Genomic DNA, 18,787 nt, shown 5'->3' with positions numbered 1-18,787 from the left:
ATCCATCAATAAATCGATGATTGATATGCAACTCCTTTCCTGCTTAATATTCCAGAGGGCTCCCTGAGTTCTTTTGTCAATTCGAGAATGGCGCTCAAAGTGGAAGACAGAGTCAGAGAAGATTGGCGGAAATTTTGAGGTCTTGTGCTTGATATGGGTTTGAGGCCGTGGAATGAGATTTAGATACAACTTAATGCTACACTGAAAATAGCTTGAAGTAACTCGATGCCCTTTTTTTTGTTTGCCTTTTTGATTTGCATTCTGTTAAACGGGAACAGCTCTTCGGCAGCACTACGATCTTTCCGGTCTCCAGCACAGCATTTGCTTCAAAAAGTTTAGAACCTTGGTCATATAATAGGCAGATGAGATCCAGCTGGATGAAGAATTCTGTCAACATTATGACGGATAGTCCTCGAAATTGTTGACTGCGAAGGATGATAGTGATGATACTATCTGTAATGGTGGCTTCTGCTTTTCCAAGTCGCCCCTACTCCGTAGTTAAGACTGAAAACAAGTCGAGGCACCGCCAAGAAACTCATGGAATGGATGCTGGAGCTGGGTCCAATCAGCGGCGCCTGTCGAGCACGTGAAGCCCAAGGGCGGTGGTGTCTAGCAGAATGAGCTCAGTGGCAAACAGCCGAGCTCGGTTTAGCCATCACGAGCAGCAGCTTTCTTGTCCGATGAGGACTGCACAATTCATTTTTAAACTGCTTGCAATCGATGAGGCTGCATTGTTTTTTAATGGTATTTTTAGCATTGCAGCCAATTCCCTAACAATATTCATATTATTATCCAATCCAACTCGAACTCTACTTCACTTCCTCCTATATCGTGTATACTTACGGTCCTAGAAGTCATCATGTCCAGCCAACCCCTCCTTCAATCTGCCCCAGGTGAGCCATTTCAAACCCAGCATTCCCGTTTTATTACAACATCGCCTGACAAAAACTCTGTCGCAGGCAAGCGAATCGCACTTCCCACCCGCGTTGAACCAAAAGTCTTCTTCGCCAACGAACGCACATTTCTGTCATGGCTCAACTTCACCATCATCCTCGGTGGCCTTGCACTCGGCCTCCTAAACTTCGGCGATCGCGTTGGTCAAATCAGCGCTGCGTGCTTCACATTTGTTGCCATGGCCGCAATGATATATGCGCTTGTGACGTTTCATTGGCGGGCGACGAGCATTCGCAAGAGGGGTCAGAGCGGTTTTGATGATCGATTTGGTCCGACAGTGCTTACGGTAGCGTTATTTGCGGCGGTGATTGTGAATTTGGTGCTGAGACTGAAGGAGGGTGCATCATCCAAACCTTGATCGGTTGTGGTTACCGGTTGGGTACGGTCAAACGCGTACGGCCTGGGAGCGAGTATAAACAAGGATATTATTGTTTTTGGAGGGACTTTTTACTGCGACAGATACCACCGAGAGTTTACCAAAATCGCTTTCTGCTTTTGATTTTGAATATCGGCCAAAGACGCCGGGCATTACGACTTGATTGACATGTGTTTGTTTATGATAAACGGGTGCTTCAGAAATATGATTTCGCGATCGGCTCGAAATTCGTTGACACTTTGGTTCTTGTAAAAATCCATCTTTTGTCAATGAGGGTGACTACACAGATCGAAGCTCGATATACAGCTATGGCAGCGTCGGCGGCGATCTGAAGATCACGTGCCTGGCTGGCGTGATTGCTTTTGGCGGCACGCACAGCGGTGGGGCGAGATCCAGTGATGTACGAAGCATCAAGCTTGGCGACATGCTTCCTGAGCAAGTTGCACTCGCCCGGAGAATCCTCCGTACCCATCCCGGCGTGACGAGAAATGTGATCATCCCGCAGATGGGGACCCCTCTCACGAAGCACAAAGGCGACCGCAATGTAACGGTGCGGCCTTGAAAGGGTGTAATCCCATCCCGTCACTGTCTGGTATGGTCGAGACGGCGCCCTCCGCCTGTGTTTCATAAGGCTTAATGCAAGTTTGGCAGCAAAATACAAGTGTGGTGCCTGGACCTTACTAGCCGATACTAGCGCCTTGGTAACTGACTGCCGCGACTGAAACATTGTATCGAAATACGCGTAAACCGTGCTGAGTAATGCACTTGGTGAGTCAAGCGCGGGAAAGGCCCGTATTATTCCCTGTAAGCAACTGTATTGTGGCTCCTCTTCATCTCCTTTCATCAACCATCGAGGAAAGCAAGGCGAGAAGCATCGAGAACTGCATCTTCTCGCAGTGCTGCCTTTTGACTCTTCCACCTCCGCTGGCCCATACCGCCTTTGGACAAATGGGCCCTTCCTCCCTTCTTTCAGACATCGAGGAACTTCCATTCTCTCGACGCCTTCTTTCCTTGGTTCCGTTCCCAGCACAGTCCAACTAAGGTTGATCTGACTAACTAAAAGCCGCCATTCACTGATCCGTCGTGCCTGGGACAACACACCAAGAGCACCGTGAAGCGTCACGATTCCTCTGCGATAGCCGCCGACCAACACCACCACCACCACCAAACCGCTCACTACTTGCAGTCACCCCATTTCTCCAATATTTCGGCGTCTCGCGTCGCATACGTCAATTCTACTTGCTAAGACATCTGGGCGTTCTGCGTGGTCTCCACACCCTAGTTAACTCCGACTGTCTCAGCCCGGTTCACCCGCAACCCTGACATCTGCGTGTCGGCAACGTTCGACTCCGCGACTCCCCTGACATCCTCATGGAGGCGGACCCTCCTTTACTTGACATCCTCCCTGCTTGATCAAAAAAAAAAAAGAGACAACTCCCTCCTTTTCGATATCGCGGGTTTCTCGCCACCCGATCCGCTCCTGAAACGCCGCAACCTTCCGACGTCACCTCCCCCTGGCTTCCGAGAACGCGACTTTGGTGTCGAGACGAACGAAACCCATGCGCCTGCCTACTCAACCGGTGGCAGCGACAACTGCGATAGTAAAATAGCTGCCAGAGAGACCTTTCTGTGGTTGTCTTCTTCACATCAGCGGCATTGCGCGACGAGCCGCGACAAGGTGATCTATCGTATGGAATGTTTCGTTTGATCCCTTGGTCTATTGGGGGTAATAAGGTGACAGCGGAGGAGGTGAAGATGCTGGCTGTGCCGCAACAGCAGTCGCCTAACGTGGGAGGGTCGTCGCCACACCAGTTGAAGCGAAAACGGACAAATTCAGGTGACTTGGGAACTGTACGGGGCGATAATTGCATGATTTCGCCGATGAAAAAGGCAATGCCCTTCCAACAGTCTAACCCCGACCTAAACAATCTAACCGCTATGCACAATCACGATTCTCCAGCAAAAGTGCCTGCGGATTGCGGCGGCCCAACCTATTACCACCTCACGCGAAAACCAGGGAGAAGGGAAAGATACGGCAAGCCAAGGGCCAGGATCGCAAAGCGTAGAACATACTCCGAGGACCTTCTCGTCACCAAAAATGGATGTCGAGACGTTGCGACAAACATTAGAGGCCCAGCTTAGCCTTGAAGTCCTGCTCAAACACAACGAGTTGCGGCTTATCGACCAAGAAATAGCAAAGTGCCAAGTTGCTTTGGACCAGCTTCGCCGCTGCTCTGAAATTCCTTACCCGGCCTGCAGCGGTTTGGCGCAATCTGTCAGTCAGGGTACTGGATTCGCGGTTGCACGGCCTGAAAATGGCCGACAGCCTGACTCTCCATCACCATGGGGTGTTACTGATGGACCGTACAGTCGCCATTATGCAAAATGGCTTCTACCAGATCCTCGCTTTGATGGTGGCGAACCTGAACCCCTCCCGTCTGCGATGTATGGCGCGAGCAAAGGCCCGCTTGAAGGTCGCACAACACGTGGATCATGGGCTGAAGGTTCTTCGCGGTCGCAACGAAGCACGGCGGGAGCAAAGTTACAAGCCCTCTCTAACGGTTACCCTCCACCCAAAGATAAAGCCGGGCCAATGATTATCAAACGGAAATCTGATGGCAAAATGGTTAAACTTGTGTGCCTGGATTGCCGTAGAGACAACTTCTCCAACACGCAAGGATTCATTAACCACTGCCGGATAGCACATAATCGCAGCTTCGCTAGCCATGACGCTGCTGCTGCAGCATCCGGTGAACCGGTAGAAGTCGACGAATCCGGGACAGTAATATTGCCTACCAATGAACCGATCTCCAACGCACCTCCAGGATATGTTCACCCGTTGATTAGGTCCGCTCACATTCTAGATTCTACGGCACGGGATGCTATGCGAAAACGGACACCATCAAAAGCCCACCGTGAAGACAAGGCTGTCAATACTCCTCGTGCAAAAGGCGACGGCTCTATGCTGAAATCCCGCTCATCACCCAATGTCACACAGCCAAGGATACGGAACATTGCAACAAGTCCTGACTTTACAGCTTCGCCACAGACACCTCATCTCTCTGCCCTGATGCAGAGGAGGGGTCTCGGTTTGAATCTCCTCAACCTGGTTGACGATGCGTTAACGAAAACAGAAATTGACTCGTACCGTTTGGAAGACGATTCTGATGAGGACGCTATGGACGTCGATGCCTCATCTAATGTTGGAGAAGCCCATCATGGTTTCCGTACCACCCGGTTACCCGCTCGTACCGTGTCTTCGCCAACGCAAAACCAACGACCAAGTAGTCGCAAGGGAGCCGACCAAGGATTCGGGAAAGTCCGAACATTACCACCACTGAGGAATCCGCCGCCAGCCTCCCAACCCTATCGATCTCCTTACGGCCCTTCGACGGCAACCACGGGAAACGGACGGGGCCCGTTGGAAGGCGGTGATGTTGAAATGACTGAATCCAATTCTCCTAATCTGAGCCCAAACACCCTTGAATCGAACCAAGCGCCAAGTCTGGTCAGTGATGACGATGAGTATGAAGCGCCTTCGGAGTCGGAAAGCCCTAGCCCTAGCCCTTCCGAACCTGGCCAAGATGACATACCATTTGACAATCTCGAGTTCCAAGACAGTTTCGAAACTAGTGGAGGCGGATCGGCCTCTTCAACGGCATCTGTTGATTACTCGGAGCCTCATAAACGTCATTTGTCAGCTGTGTCGCGGCCACCAACGACAAGCCCTGCGAAAGCCAAATCCATAAAACGCAGCCGGGCTGGTGGTCCTATCGAGAATATCAAAACTGCCACTGAACCGAAACACGTTACATTCGTTTCACCGCCCGCTTCCCCTATCAAGGGCAAAAAGAGCGGGAGCAGGAAACCGCGTCGGAAATAGTCTATCACCGCCATTTTACTCGCCCGCCGTTGGCATTCTTAACTAGCACTCGGCTCCCCTTTCCTACCACCTGGCAGATCTGAAGCGCCTTTTCATACTTTTGTTGCTTTTCCTCAATTACCCTTTGTAATCTTTCTGCATCTCGTATCTCTACTCGGTCACCTGGTCTAAGGGATGGGTCTTACCGCGGGACTGCTGGCACATGGCATTTGGCGAACTCGATTTTCTCCTATACGTTTTATCTATTCTACTTAATACGTGCTTTTCACTGCTTATTTCTGGGTCCCTGTTTCCCCGTAATGCAATTGATACTCCTAGCGTTCGGCTTGCCTTTTTGAGTTTGAGCGTGGCTTCGACTTGCAGGTCAATGTGCAACCTGCTGGCTTTTTCTTCCCACAGCGTTTTGAGGAACTTTTATTGTTATGTTTTGAAACATGGGGCTGCTTGGAGGATTATTGTTGCTTTACAGTTGGGTTCAGGGAAATTGTAGACAGAGATTCAGGCAACGAATTTCCTTGAGGGCATTGATGATTTAATCAGGAGTTCTTGCGGGCTTACCTTGATTGTACATCTTCTTGTAGGATAATTTATACAACTCAGCTTCTGTGGACTCATGAGAGACATGGTTTCTTGAACTACTCCATACAAGATGCGAGATCGCAAGCTCCAGGAACGATGCCGCCTGTGTTCTTGGCATTTGACGTCACGTGTAGGTATTCAGGTGTTGCCGGGCAGCTTCAGCAGGACCGTTGCTTTCACTGTGTTCACTGTAATTAGGAAGTTCTTCTAGGAATGGGCTGCTGAAGGGGCAGTTACACACGGAGAATTGAAGATGACCTCCCGCTTGGTGTTGGTGATTGGCGACCTCTTCATACCAGACAGAGCCCCAGTGAGAACGCATTTGCCCTCCGCCCATGTGCTGTGATATGCTAATGAGGTTTTGCACTGGTATAGGACTTACCGGCAAAGGTGTGATTCGACCCCTCCCCTCTCCTTTGCTTGCTCCAAACGAATTGCTCTTGGACCACCTTCTCACTCCTCTCTACCCCCATCCAGTTCAAGAAACTCCTCACGCCGGGTAAAATCGGCCAGATCCTGTGTCTCGGCAACCTCACTGACCGCGAAACGTTTGACTTTCTCCGCCAAATCTCCCCCGACCTGCAGCTCGTCAAGGGCGACTTCGACGTCGACTCGCCCAACCTCCCGCTGTCCAAGGTCATCACGCACGGCTCGCTGCGGATCGGGTTCACGCATGGCCACACGATCGTGCCGCCGGGGGATTCGGACGCGTTGCTGATCGCGGCGCGGCAGATGGATGTGGACGTGTTACTGTGCGGGAGTACGCATCGGTTTGATGCGTTTGAGGCGGAGGGGAGGTTTTTTGTGAATCCGGGGAGTGCGACGGGGGCGTTTACCACCGAGGGGGGTGCGGAGGAGGTGGTGGTACCTAGTTTTTGCTTGATGGATGTGAGTACTTTTTTGCTCTCTTTGGGCTGGCTTGTGTTTTGGCAAAATTGCTGATGAGCTTCGTCTTTCTTACTTTTGGGTTTAGGTGCAAGGTGATGTGCTGGTGCTTTACGTCTACCAGTTACGAACTGACGAGCAAGGGACGGAGACGGTGTCTGTCGAAAAGATGTCGTATCGGAAACCGAACGTCCAGGCGGATTGAGGCATGTCTGGTGCATGTTTTTCACCTTTTTCTTTATTTTATTATTCACAGCTCCTACCGCTGAGCTGTCATAATGTACTGGAGTATGGGGGTTAGGGGCTTGATTCTAATACTGCATATTTCTGACATTGGCGATTGAGACCGGCTTCACCTAGTGCATCGCGCATCATTTACAACGGTGGTGGACAATCTACTCCGTCAATGCCGTGATACTCTCATAGGACTTCGATATACAGGGGTAGTATTCCTGCATATTAGTGAAAATATAATGGACCAGGCACAGCGATCATAAAACGGCAATTAATCGAAATGGACGATATACTCCGAAACGTAGATTCTCCACAAGCGACATCTTCCCGTTGTTGATGCTGTTGAGACCGCTGGGCGATCATTGCCACCATCCCTGATTTGTCAAAGCTTAGGCCATCGCCCAGCAGCAAAGCTCACGATCAGTTATCGATTCATTCAGCAGCATCAAGCAGAGCAACTGATTGATTGACGATAATCAAGTCATTCAATTTTCTGCTACTGTGACAAGGCCTTTGGTGCCTCGCTATCTTGAACAATTAACTATTCATAGGGCAGTTCTACCTTTGACGTCAATCTTTGCGGCTGTATCAATCTGCCGCTTGACTAGTTTTCTCTTCCTCTTAATCCTCCTCGTCCGCGCCCGCCAGACCGTAGTATCCAGCTGTTTTTTGCGCTCTATCCAGCGTTCGATCTTATCTATCCTCAGACCACCCGTTGAACCTTTTTTTTTCCCCTTCCTCGACATGGCTACCACCGGAGATATACCCGAAGAGCATATGAACACACATGACAAGCATGGCGACGATGAGGTATGCTGGTCCCGGTCTTTTAAAATCTCTCACATCGAAGTCAATGGAGCACTCTCGGGGCCCCTTTTCTAGCTATGAATTCGGCTGCTAACCGCCCTGGGCTCGCAGGAAGAAATCGAAGCCATGAAGCGACGAGTCGCCGAGATGGAATCAGAAGCCGCAAAACTGCGCGAGATGCAAGCGTCGCTAGACAAACAGTCGGAGAACCTGCGCGAGGACAAAGAGGATATTGATGCGCGGAGCATCTTCGTGGGCAACGTCGACTACGGCGCCTCCCCGGAGGAGATTCAGGCTCATTTCCAGAGCTGCGGATCGATAAACCGGGTGACGATCCTGCTGGACAAATTTACGGGACATCCGAAGGGGTGGGTTTTTTGAAACTTGACTTGATTGCCATGGAGAATCCTTTTTTGAAATCTTCTTCCTTGATTGTTCTTCCTGTTTGTCTACGAGATGTGTTTTTCCGCTTTTGTTATCGCCATCGCTGCCTGGCAAGAGATGGAGTGCTAATGGCGGTTGTGTGGCAGGTATGCGTATGTCGAATTCAGTGAGCCCAGCCTGGTGGCACAGGCGTTGGTTTTGAACGAGAGTGTGTTCCGTGGAAGAAACCTCAAGGTGAATTCGCTCAACGATCTCCCTTGACGATTTTGCTTTGGCTAATCATGTGCGTTTTCTACGATTATAGGTTGTTCCCAAACGCACCAACCTTCCTGGCATGAGCCGTGGCCGTGGGCGCGGTGGCTTCCGCGGCGGTCGCGGATACGGCGGTGGCTACGGTGGCCGTGGCGGCTATCCTCCCCGGGGATCGTACCGGGGCGGCGGGTATCGCGGTCGGGGCCGGGGCTTTTCACCGTATTAGGCAATAAACCTGCAGGTGGTGCATTCCACCACCTGCGACTCCTCCAGAATTGCCGGTCGAAATGCCCATCTCGAGAGATGGTCGATTCGCAGTTGAACAGAACGTGTGTGTATGATACGTCACGACACTTAAAAGGGAGAGGGATTTTAAAAGAATCACAAGGGGAGAATTTCTGGAGCTATTTGATACTCGATGATGTTTCCTTTTAACTTTTCGCCTTCTACTGAGCCCGTGTTTTACTTTACTCTGTGGCTTCGCCTGGCTTGCAAGTCTTCGTTTTATATGCAATCTATATTGGGTTAAAAAGCAGAAGGGCATAATACGTTGGCCGCTGGGCGACAGGCTGACAGGTAGACTGTTCTATTGTTTATCTTTTAGACACAGGCAGGGCTTGTTTTCTCCGCTTCAGAGTAATCCAGCAACCGTAAGTCTGAACAAGACTCGTATTGTCGACTTCAAGAGTCAGCTCAAGCGGCGGAGAAAAAATCTTCATTGGGCGTTGATGACATCTTGATCTGGTGGCTTTGCATCCTTGTCAGATGTTCGACTTCTCCACACTGATCCATATCTGCCGGAAGCAACAACAAGCTTGTCGGCAACAACACCTGTTTTCTTTGTTGACGGAGGAGCAAGCAGCAATCCACCGTGCACTGTATCATCTAATTGTTCATCCGCTCGGTCTGGCAGTATTTGGCTGCTCTTGATGCATTCGACACGTTCCAGCAGGGACAATAAGAGCGGGGAGCGCCACTCAAGACACTAGGTGAGTTTGGACTGAGGCTGAGTCTATCCCATTCCCTTACCATCCATCCAGCAACCAAAGAATATCCGGACCACCAAAAAGAAGCCACTGCAAACAACACCTGTCTTTGCTGGTCCTCTATCAGCATTTGCTCACTGCTGCATTGCAGTTCTTTGGGTCTTGCAACACTCCTTTCATTCCTTTTGGTCCCTCTGCTTGCCCCGCGCTGAATGAACCCTATCTCACGAAGCCATTGCGCTTGGCTTCCAACCAGAACCGACCTGTTCGGACGGAGACAGGCCCTACTGAACAACTGATACTGCCATAAGAATGGGTTCGACTGCAAATGCGTGAGTGCTTTCCTTCCTAGGCCGCTATTTCCTTGGTGCCATGTGTGATTAACGTCTAATCGGCTTCTGCAACAGGCCAAACCTGCGAGTGACAAGTATGCCGCCATATAGATCCGTCGACCCCCTTTCCCCCCCTTGGCCGTCACAGTGTTAACCTGTTGTTTCCTGAACAGTTATCGCCGCCGATGGATTGTATAAACGAGATGTATTCCGTGAGTGTCAAGGCCTACCGTAATGATGTCTGTGGACACGCAGACTGACGTGGTCGTGTTTCAAAAGGCTTTCCGGATCCCTTCGCGGTGGCGACGGTGGGAGGTGAGCAGACGCATACGACTTCTGTGATCAAGAAGACGTTGAATCCGTATTGGAATGAAATGTTTGATTTGTACGATGTCTGATCCCCAAAGTAGTATTGGCCGTTGGTTCTGACGATGCTCGTGTTGTAGGAAGGTCACGGAGGATAGCATATTGGCGATTCAGATATTTGACCAGAAGAAGTTTAAGAAGAAGGATCAAGGTTTCCTGGGGGTGATAAATATCCGAATCGGAGATGTGATTGACCTTGACGTCGGTGACAACGGTAAGTTTACGTTCCTTGGTTTGCCGGATTGACCTGGTGACGACCTGGATGCTTACGGCGCTTCACTACCCAGAAATGCTTTCCAGAGATCTCAAAAAATCCAACGATAATATGGTCGTTCATGGGAAACTAATCATCAATCTCTCTACCGATCTATCGACGCCTATCCCAGCAAACCAGGGTGGACCAAGATCCCATACCAATACCCTTCCTGCTACAACCACGCCTAGCCAGCCGCATCCCCCGACTCTCCCCGCACTCGCACCTATTCCAGGCGCACGCCCAACCTCATCTGCTGCGGAAACCCCGACGACAAACACGGCTCCCTCTTCTCTCCTGCAACCTTCTCGAAACCCGTCCACAACCACCCCCGCCACAACCGTAACCCCAGTAAACGGAACTGGGCCACCGGTCAATGGGATGCCAAGTCATACTAGAAATTTGAGCTCTTTCGAGGACGGTCAAGGAAGACTACCTGCGGGCTGGGAGCGGCGAGAAGATGGGTTAGGTCGAACATATTATGTAGATCACAATACCCGGACAACAACATGGTCCCGTCCATCAGCCCATTATAGCGAGCAGGCGCAGCGTTCCCAGCTAGAGGCCAACATGCAAATGGAACGGCGAGCCCATCAGAACCGAATGCTTCCGGAGGACCGGACTGGTGCCAATTCGCCGGATTCGCAACAGGAAGCTCGCACTCCACCCGCTGCAAACAATGCGACGGCGGTGCAGATGATGACCACAGGGGCTACGACGGCGGGTTCTGGCGAGCTTCCGGCAGGATGGGAACAACGATATACCCCCGAAGGCCGCTCATACTTTGTTGACCATAACACTAGAACGACTACTTGGGTGGATCCTCGTCGACAACAGTATATTCGCATGTATGGACCCGGGGCGAGCGGGAATAATAAAATTTCCTCTCAACCACTTTCTCAACTCGGACCTCTGCCAAGTGGCTGGGAAATGCGTCTCACGAATACCGCTCGCGTGTACTTTGTTGATCACAATACGAAGACGACAACGTGGGATGATCCTCGATTGCCATCGTCGCTTGACCAGGGCGTGCCTCAATATAAACGTGACTTCCGGCGCAAGTTGATTTACTTCAGGTCACAGCCCGCGCTGAGAATCATGTCCGGCCAGTGTCATGTTAAAGTACGGCGTGGTGCCATTTTCGAAGATTCATATGCGGAGATTATGCGGCAAAGTCCTGCAGATCTTAAGAAGCGTTTGATGATAAAGTTCGATGGAGAGGATGGTCTTGATTACGGTGGTTTGTCTCGGTAAGTCCAGTCCTAGAAGGCGTTTAACACCCAGCAGCTTTCTAAACTAACGTGTATAGTGAATTCTTTTTCCTTCTCTCGCACGAAATGTTTAATCCATTTTACTGCTTATTTGAATATTCCGCTCACGATAATTACACGCTTCAAATCAACCCACATTCTGGCGTTAACCCAGAGCATTTGAATTATTTCAGGTTCATAGGACGGGTGGTTGGCCTCGCTATATTCCATCGACGGTTTTTGGATTCGTTCTTTATTGGCGCTTTTTACAAGATGATGCTGAGGAAGAAAGTCACCCTGCAGGACATGGAGGGTGTTGACGAAGACTTCCATCGGAATTTGACATGGACCTTGTACGCTTGCACCTATGGGCATTCAACTCGGATGATGCTTTTTACTAAACTTTTGGCAGGGAGAACGATATCGAAGGGGTGTTTGAGCTGACTTTCGCAGTCGACGATGAGCAGTTTGGAGAGCATAAGACGATTGACTTAATTCCCGGCGGTAGAGATATCGCTGTTACGAATGAGAATAAGCGACAATATGTTGAGTAAGTAATTTGATTTGTATTGAGCTATTAAACAAACCTAACGAGGAATGCAGGCTTGTCACGGAGTGGAAGATTCAGAAGCGAGTAGAAGAGCAATTCAACGCCTTTATTGCCGGATTTAATGAACTTATTCCGTCGGATCTTGTCAATGTTTTCGATGAACGAGAGCTTGAGCTTCTGATCGGCGGTATCGCAGATATTGATGTCGAAGACTGGAAGAAACATACGGATTACCGCGGATACCAGGAGCAAGATGAAGTGATTCAGAACTTCTGGAAAATTATCCGTTCTTGGGATGCTGAACAAAAGTCGAGATTGTTGCAGTTTGCTACGGGTACTTCGCGTATTCCCGTCAACGGGTTCAAGGATTTACAGGGAAGTGATGGACCCAGAAGATTTACGATTGAGAAGTCCGGGGATATCAACGCACTTCCAAAGTCCCACACCTGGTACACTCCGCTTTCCCTTTCTCAATAATTAGAAGCCTGCAATTGACCAGATCTATAGTTTCAACCGACTTGATCTCCCCCCATACAAGACGCACGAAGCATTGCAGAACAAACTGTCTATCGCCGTGGAAGAAACCGTGGGTTTCGGGCAAGAGTAATTTACATAGCCACCCCATCCCCTTTTTTTTTGGATGTGCAGTTTACAAGAATCACGCGTTTATTTCTTCGCTCCTGGGAACTACAGTGGAATGGGCGAGGGATTGCGATGCAGCCGATTTTTGCGTTCTAACGAATCCATGTACAGATAGTATATAGAAACAGCTACCTTTCTAAAATACTGGAAGGTTTCGGATTATGAGTTGTGCCTTTGCCTCTTTTCTAGTTTGCACGATGTTGATTGTGGGTTTCTTTTGATGTCTTTGCTGATTTTCCTTCTTCCGTCCTTGATGACATTGAGTCCCCAGCGCTTCCAAAACTAGCCGTCGAGGTCGCTGAGAGATGTGGACAACCGTACATTGCGCGAGATTTTCTTTGTGTGCTGGAGTTTTTCTTAATTGCGCTCTGATTTGCTTTCCCAAAGGCCTCTTTCCCTTTATTTCTAGTTTGTATGGAGATATGCAATTTTATCGATGGTGATGATAAATGAACAACAGTTCTGAGATTATGCTCTTCACTAATACACTTACGGGGGGTATAAAACAGGCGTGGAAAGGAAGGAGAGATTAGAGTACGTAAATCACAAAAATCAACGCCTTCTTTTCTTGCTTGTTGAACGCTGCTTGGTGTTTTCTTCGTCTCCTTTTGCCGCCGGAACTGGAGGCAAGACGACCTCTGATCCAAGGGAATCATGTCCAGACTGCTCGAAATGGCCAATCACAAACGCAGCCTGTTCAATCTCTTGCATTGAAAAGGAGTGTTTCTCGTCCAGCGTGTTCATGCGTGCAATCAATTCCCGCGCCGCGTCCCATAGTTCGCGGTATTCTTTGACGGTGTATTTCAGCTTCGGTGGCGGTTTCGACTGCTTCGGGCTGGATGCGGATGATGGTGGGTAGCGGTGCGAGCAGAGCCACCAGTACATCTCGTCGCTGAAGAAGGGGACTTGGTTGGTGCTTGAAGATGCGGTGCTGGCGGAGAGGATCAGGGATGCGGTGGCGGGGCCTACGCCGCGGAGGGATTTGGTGAGGATCTCGAGGCTGGCGGAAGGGTAGAGGGCGTCATCGCCATCGCCGTCTTGTGGTTTGAGGGCCGTCGGTAGCGAGGAGAACGCGTTGCTGGTTGCGGTGTGGATTTGGGAATCTGGGTTCGAGCGGATGAGGTTCATGAGGGCGGGTCTGAAGGAGCCGTGTTTTCTGCGTTGAGGAGAACTTGTTGAGTATATGTATGCATTATAAGCAGACGGGTGAGATCAAGGCTCGCACAGTTTCCATTCCATCAGTTGCACCAGTTCATCCTTGTTGAGGTGCAGGCCGTCAGCGCCGGCTGAGGCATCTGGAGCTCTCTTCGTCCTCTTCGTCGGCCTCGTTGCCGTGGTGTCTGCTCTGTCCTGTAAAGCGGCGGGCAGCACTTGATATCGCCAGCAGTCCAGCTCTAGAAAGGACTTGAGCTGCCTTTCAATGTCATCCTTGGAGTTTTTTGCCTTTGACTCCAGCTTCGTCCGGTACACGGCACGAGCGGTGTCTGGATAGCGGGAGATGAGGTGCGCGAGGGTTGACGGCAGGATGTCTGCTGGAGAGAAGCTGGTGGAAGAGTCAAAGGGCATATTGATTGGGTTGTTGTCTGAGCATCAGTGTTGATATCCGTTCTATTCTGTGCTGTTAGTTAAGGTTAATTGATATTGATTTCAGCCGAAAATTCTTTTTGATCCCCAGAATTCGATTTCGACGGAATTTGATTTCAGTTCGAGAAAAGACACTTCTCTCTTTCGTTTCTTCGTCCGATTCTCAATCACTCGCTTCTGCCGTGACCCCGTCGTGATCTTCATCCCTCAAGCTGGCGGCGACATTCCGACTCGCAGCATCCCGGATCTACCCCGCGGCCTCTCCCCTTCTCGCCGTCACGCTGGCTTCCTCACGCCCTTCCGCCCGCCAACGTCTGAGTCTGATCTCCAGGCACTTTGATCAGAAGCTGCCGCTGCCCGCTCTGAACACGCCGTTCTCGACCGAGAGGGTTGTCTCTGTGGAACCGGACGACTTGGAATATAAACCGCTTGTCCGCGAAGCCCCTCTTCTCCATCAACTTCAGCAGCAACAGCAGCCGCTGCGACGATACAGCACCACGGCGACGACGACGACAGCGACAAGGGATCCCTCTGCAACCATGTCGGCCCAGCCTCCTCATCCGACCTTGCTGATTCCCGGCCCCATTGAGTTTGACGATGCCGTGCTGCACTCCATGTCCCATTTCGCGTATGTTCATCTCAAATTCCAATTTTCCCCCCTTCTCCAATAACGAACTGTGGCATGCTAACCCATTCTCAAGTGAGAGCCATGTCGGCCCGGCCTTTGTCAAAACCTTTGGCGAGTCCCTGACCCTTGTCCGCAAGCTCTTCCAGAGCACCTCTCCCGCCGCCCAGCCCTTCATCCTTGCCGGCTCCGGCACCCTCGGCTGGGACCTCGTTGCTTCCAACCTCATCGAATCCGGCCAGGAAGCGCTCGTGCTTCACAGCGGATACTTTGCCGATTCCTTCGCGGCCTGTCTCGAAACCTACGGTGCGAAGCCCACCCAGTTGAAAGCACCCATCGGCGACCGTCCCGCCCTCGCCGATATTGAACAAGCATTGAAGCTAGCGGACTACAAGATCATCACCATCACCCACGTCGACACTTCCACTGGCGTCCTCAGCGACATCAAAGCCGTCGCTGAGCTCGTCCGGCGCGTCAGCCCAAACACTCTCGTCGTCGTCGACGGCGTCTGCAGCGTCGGCTGCGAGGAAATCGCCTTTGACGCATGGGACATCGATGTCGTCCTCACCGCCAGCCAAAAGGCCATTGGCTGCCCTCCAGGCCTCAGCATCGTGATGTGCTCCGGCCGCGCCATGGAGCGATTCAAGACCCGGCAATGCCCTCCAGCCAGCTACTACGCCTCCCTGGCCAACTGGCTCCCCATCATGCAAAACTACGAAGCCGGTAAGCCGTCCTACTTTGCGACTCCGGCGACACAGCTCGTCCGAGCACTGCACACCGCTCTGGCCCAGATCGCTTCCAAACCGCTCTCTGAGCGCTTCGCTGCTCACCGCGCCGCCTCTGCGCGAGTCAAGAGCGCAGTGGCCGAGCTGGGATTGCACCAGCTGGCTGCCAAGCCGGAGTGTCAGGCCAATGCCATGACGGCGATCAGATTGCCTGAGGGATTGACGCCGGCGGATGTTCTCCCCATTCTGGGTAAGAAGGGCGTGGTGTTCGCTGGTGGTTTGCACAAGGACATTGCGAGCACCTACATTCGGTTCGGCCACATGGGTGTGAGTGTGATGGATCCTGCGAGGAATGATATCGACAAGGCCATCCAGGCCTTGAAGGAGGCACTTGCAGAAGTGACCAAATAAAGCTACAACTATGCAGTATTCTTTCTTTATCTCGCTGAACGTGATAGTGGCTGTTTTAATGACAGGTTTTTGAGACTTTTTTTTTTTGCATGTACTGTACATAGATTTCAGCTGATTCAACGCAAGGATAGAACAAACACGTAGCTAATTCTTGACCGTCTGCCTTTTGCTGACAATCGTACATACATTTTGTCTTTTGTTAAGCACAGTGACCCGAGCCAAGCGTTCTAAGGGAAGCGGCAAATAATAGCAGGGGAAAAGCACCGTCAAGCTATCAAAAAGTAAGAATTATTAAAAATGTGTATCATAGAGCAAAGAGAAGCAGCATAATACAACCTAAAGACGATGATAGCAGCCCTGTTAAATACAAATGCAAGATATATGGCGGGGAAAGAGACTTGCTGGACGCTTATGCATGATTTCAAAAACAAGGAGGACACGAGAAAACAAGATGAGAGATGTCAGTATCAGTATATACAACTATTCAACAAGCCACGGCAACATCCTATGTCATGGCTTCACCGCGCCGTAGGGCCAGCAAGGCTCGTACATCAGTCACGTACTGCATTGCTTCCAGCATGGGGATGAGATGCAGCAGGTCATTGTCCGTCGGATCGTTGATCCAACCTTCGATCGGGATCGCGTTGTCTAACGATAATAGCCCTCCCGTTAACGTACCACTCCAGATGCACTTGTCAAAACGTCGTTGTCAATGAGGGGGCTCACCTTCATGGAATATATAACTCATAGGGCTATTATCCAAAATCATCACTTTACTCAAATCTGGCTCCACGGAGCTCAAATCCTTGATATACGCCCCGTTCCTGAACGTGCAATGCTGCCGATAATACCGACCCTGGAAGTACTTCCGCTCCTGCTCCAGCCAGTCGATCACGGGGTCGGCGTACTCTTGCACGCTTGCCGTGAAGATGACGAGCTTGTACCACTTGCAGATTTTGCGGAGGAAGACGTCGCAATGCGGCCGTTTGTGGACGTAGTAGAGGATGGGATGCTGCGGGCCTAGGGTCGTGGTCGGCCCATCGAGGGTGGTGGATGTAGTCATGGGTGTGGACAGGCGGACTTCGACCATGTGGCCGCTGGACATACGGCCGCCTTTTGCGAGAGAGTGGATGAGCGTTTCATCGAGGTCGAGGACTAGTGTCTTTTGCGGGAATGCAGAACTCGATCCGGGGGCGTAGGAGGGCTGTCGTGGCGGGATCAGTGGCCGTGGTGGAGCGGGAGCGTGCGGGTATTTGGTGATTCGATGGATAGAAGGAGATATAGGTGACTTGAGACTCTCGGCAGCGACGTTTGTAGCATCGCTCAGTTCACTCCCTCGCCTCTTTTGCGTTTTGTCTCTTCTATTCTTGCGGTTATTTTGAATCTGGATGCGTATTGAACGTCTTGGCGTCACTTCCTCTCCGCTGCTGGGTATTTGCTCGGATTTGGATCTCAAATGCCGGCCACTAGGTGTAGGCGCTCTTCGATCGGTCTCCGATTCCGACGCATTTGATGATATCGAGGATATCGACTCTCTGGAGGGATACATCCTCAAACTTCTCGAGCTGGCGGTGCCTTTCTCGGAGTCAGACCTAGATTTCCTCGCTCCCGGCCCTTGAGCCGGTATGGAGGCTCTTCTCTGCTCCGAGCGCGTCCACCGCATCCGCCGGACGGGGTTGAGAGGCGAGTATCGTCCATTTTCATCACGAAACGAGCGTACAATGTAAATAGCCGGGGAAGCAAGGGTGTACAGTATCGAGGACAATGCTTCCGCAATTACCTCGACAAGCTGTTGCGCAATTGTGTGCAGATCGCTGGCTCCCAGTATCTTCCCGTTCACTTGTAGCCCGGGGAGCAAAGGGACCTTCTCTGCCCCAGCATCATTGTCCGCGGGAACGTCACTAGGTTGCTCAAGGCTAGTCAACTCCTCCTCGGTTGAGCCCTCGAGTGAGCCGATGTCATGTAGATTTCCCTCACTATAGGAACGATTTTCCGCGAAGCTATTTCTGCCAGAAAACGCAGGGCCTTGGGAGTGCGAACGGGATCGGGATCCGGGCGAAGTGGGCGTCGTCTGGCCGATAACGCGGGACGAGAGGATATTGAGGGAGTTCATCGTTCGTCGGGCGGCAGAGGTGAATTCAAGCCTGCACAACGCGAATGTTTGACTTGTGAGAGTCCGTATCTAAAGCTTGCGTTTCCAGCAGAGTAGCCGCCGAGAAGAGAGGAGTGAGGCGTGGACAAACCAAATGCGCCGCCAGTCGTCGTTTGAATTGCACCCCCCTCAACGACTCAGCTGTGTCCAAGGCGCCGTTGTTTCAGCTGCGAGCATACCAATGCGACAATGCTGGTTCTTGCGGAGAACAGGTCGAGACACAATGCGCTGCCTCGAGTCGGCAGAAGGAAGAGCGTCGGGCTTCAATTGTTGAGATGATGTGGGGAGCGAGCTGTGCGGCGGGTTGAGTTGTTGGGCCAAACAAGCGGCCGTCGACGGTCACATTCCAGCGTCCCTGTTCAACATCGCACCGCACAAGGGCTTCTCAAAGGGCATGAATACAGCATCAGTGCTTTGGCATTGCCTCCGGATCGCTGCAAGCTGAGATTGAACAGCCTGAGCGACATGACTGACAAGTTATACTAGATGGAATTGCTATATCGGGATTCACTGCCTGATCTCAACGCGGCCTCCTTGTCTCGCCCGGCCTCCTATAC

At 51.2% G+C, this 18,787-nt stretch overlaps 8 protein-coding genes across 8 annotated transcripts; 6 read left to right on the top strand and 2 right to left on the bottom strand.

Moving 5' to 3' along the window:
• Nucleotides 1-859: 859 nt before the first annotated feature.
• On the top strand, nucleotides 860-1,312 carry UREG_05784 (vacuolar transporter chaperone 1; the record flags this gene model as incomplete). The annotated part of the gene is made up of 1 exon (XM_002585049.1): nucleotides 860-1,312. One exon carries the CDS (start codon nucleotides 860-862, stop codon nucleotides 1,310-1,312), a length of 453 nt encoding a protein of 150 aa, XP_002585095.1.
• A 2,116-nt stretch (nucleotides 1,313-3,428) lies between these two features.
• On the top strand, nucleotides 3,429-5,213 carry UREG_05783 (uncharacterized protein; the record flags this gene model as incomplete). Its single annotated transcript, XM_002585048.1, has 1 exon — nucleotides 3,429-5,213. The coding sequence occupies one exon, from the start codon at nucleotides 3,429-3,431 to the stop codon at nucleotides 5,211-5,213; it is 1,785 nt and encodes a 594-aa protein (XP_002585094.1).
• An 832-nt stretch (nucleotides 5,214-6,045) lies between these two features.
• On the top strand, nucleotides 6,046-6,882 carry UREG_05782 (vacuolar protein sorting 29; the record flags this gene model as incomplete). The annotated part of the gene is made up of 3 exons (XM_002585047.1): nucleotides 6,046-6,102; nucleotides 6,270-6,680; nucleotides 6,766-6,882. The coding sequence occupies 3 exons, from the start codon at nucleotides 6,046-6,048 to the stop codon at nucleotides 6,880-6,882; spliced, it is 585 nt and encodes a 194-aa protein (XP_002585093.1).
• A 773-nt stretch (nucleotides 6,883-7,655) lies between these two features.
• Nucleotides 7,656-8,580, top strand: UREG_05781 (polyadenylate-binding protein 2; the record flags this gene model as incomplete). The annotated part of the gene is made up of 4 exons (XM_002585046.1): nucleotides 7,656-7,721; nucleotides 7,830-8,086; nucleotides 8,249-8,336; nucleotides 8,407-8,580. The coding sequence occupies 4 exons, from the start codon at nucleotides 7,656-7,658 to the stop codon at nucleotides 8,578-8,580; spliced, it is 585 nt and encodes a 194-aa protein (XP_002585092.1).
• Nucleotides 8,581-9,652: 1,072 nt separating this feature from the next.
• On the top strand, nucleotides 9,653-12,698 carry UREG_05780 (E3 ubiquitin--protein ligase pub1; the record flags this gene model as incomplete). Its single annotated transcript, XM_002585045.1, has 9 exons — nucleotides 9,653-9,672; nucleotides 9,748-9,767; nucleotides 9,952-10,057; nucleotides 10,119-10,252; nucleotides 10,326-11,541; nucleotides 11,601-11,894; nucleotides 11,954-12,091; nucleotides 12,145-12,540; nucleotides 12,599-12,698. 9 exons carry the CDS (start codon nucleotides 9,653-9,655, stop codon nucleotides 12,696-12,698), a joined length of 2,424 nt encoding a protein of 807 aa, XP_002585091.1.
• Nucleotides 12,699-13,285: 587 nt separating this feature from the next.
• UREG_05779 (uncharacterized protein) lies at nucleotides 13,286-14,299 on the bottom strand (the record flags this gene model as incomplete). The annotated part of the gene is made up of 2 exons (XM_002585044.1): nucleotides 13,286-13,889; nucleotides 13,959-14,299. The coding sequence occupies 2 exons, from the start codon at nucleotides 14,297-14,299 to the stop codon at nucleotides 13,286-13,288; spliced, it is 945 nt and encodes a 314-aa protein (XP_002585090.1).
• A 557-nt stretch (nucleotides 14,300-14,856) lies between these two features.
• Nucleotides 14,857-16,078, top strand: UREG_05778 (uncharacterized protein; the record flags this gene model as incomplete). Its single annotated transcript, XM_002585043.1, has 2 exons — nucleotides 14,857-14,945; nucleotides 15,019-16,078. 2 exons carry the CDS (start codon nucleotides 14,857-14,859, stop codon nucleotides 16,076-16,078), a joined length of 1,149 nt encoding a protein of 382 aa, XP_002585089.1.
• Nucleotides 16,079-16,583: 505 nt separating this feature from the next.
• UREG_05777 (uncharacterized protein) lies at nucleotides 16,584-18,191 on the bottom strand (the record flags this gene model as incomplete). The annotated part of the gene is made up of 2 exons (XM_002585042.1): nucleotides 16,584-16,726; nucleotides 16,805-18,191. The coding sequence occupies 2 exons, from the start codon at nucleotides 18,189-18,191 to the stop codon at nucleotides 16,584-16,586; spliced, it is 1,530 nt and encodes a 509-aa protein (XP_002585088.1).
• Between the last annotated feature and the right edge of the window lie 596 nt (nucleotides 18,192-18,787).

The sequence above is a fragment of the Uncinocarpus reesii genome, genomic scaffold (assembly GCF_000003515.1).
Source record: "Uncinocarpus reesii 1704 scaffold_3 genomic scaffold, whole genome shotgun sequence".
NCBI lineage: Eukaryota > Fungi > Ascomycota > Eurotiomycetes > Onygenales > Onygenaceae > Uncinocarpus > Uncinocarpus reesii.
This window is presented reverse-complemented; position numbering and strand designations above follow the sequence as displayed.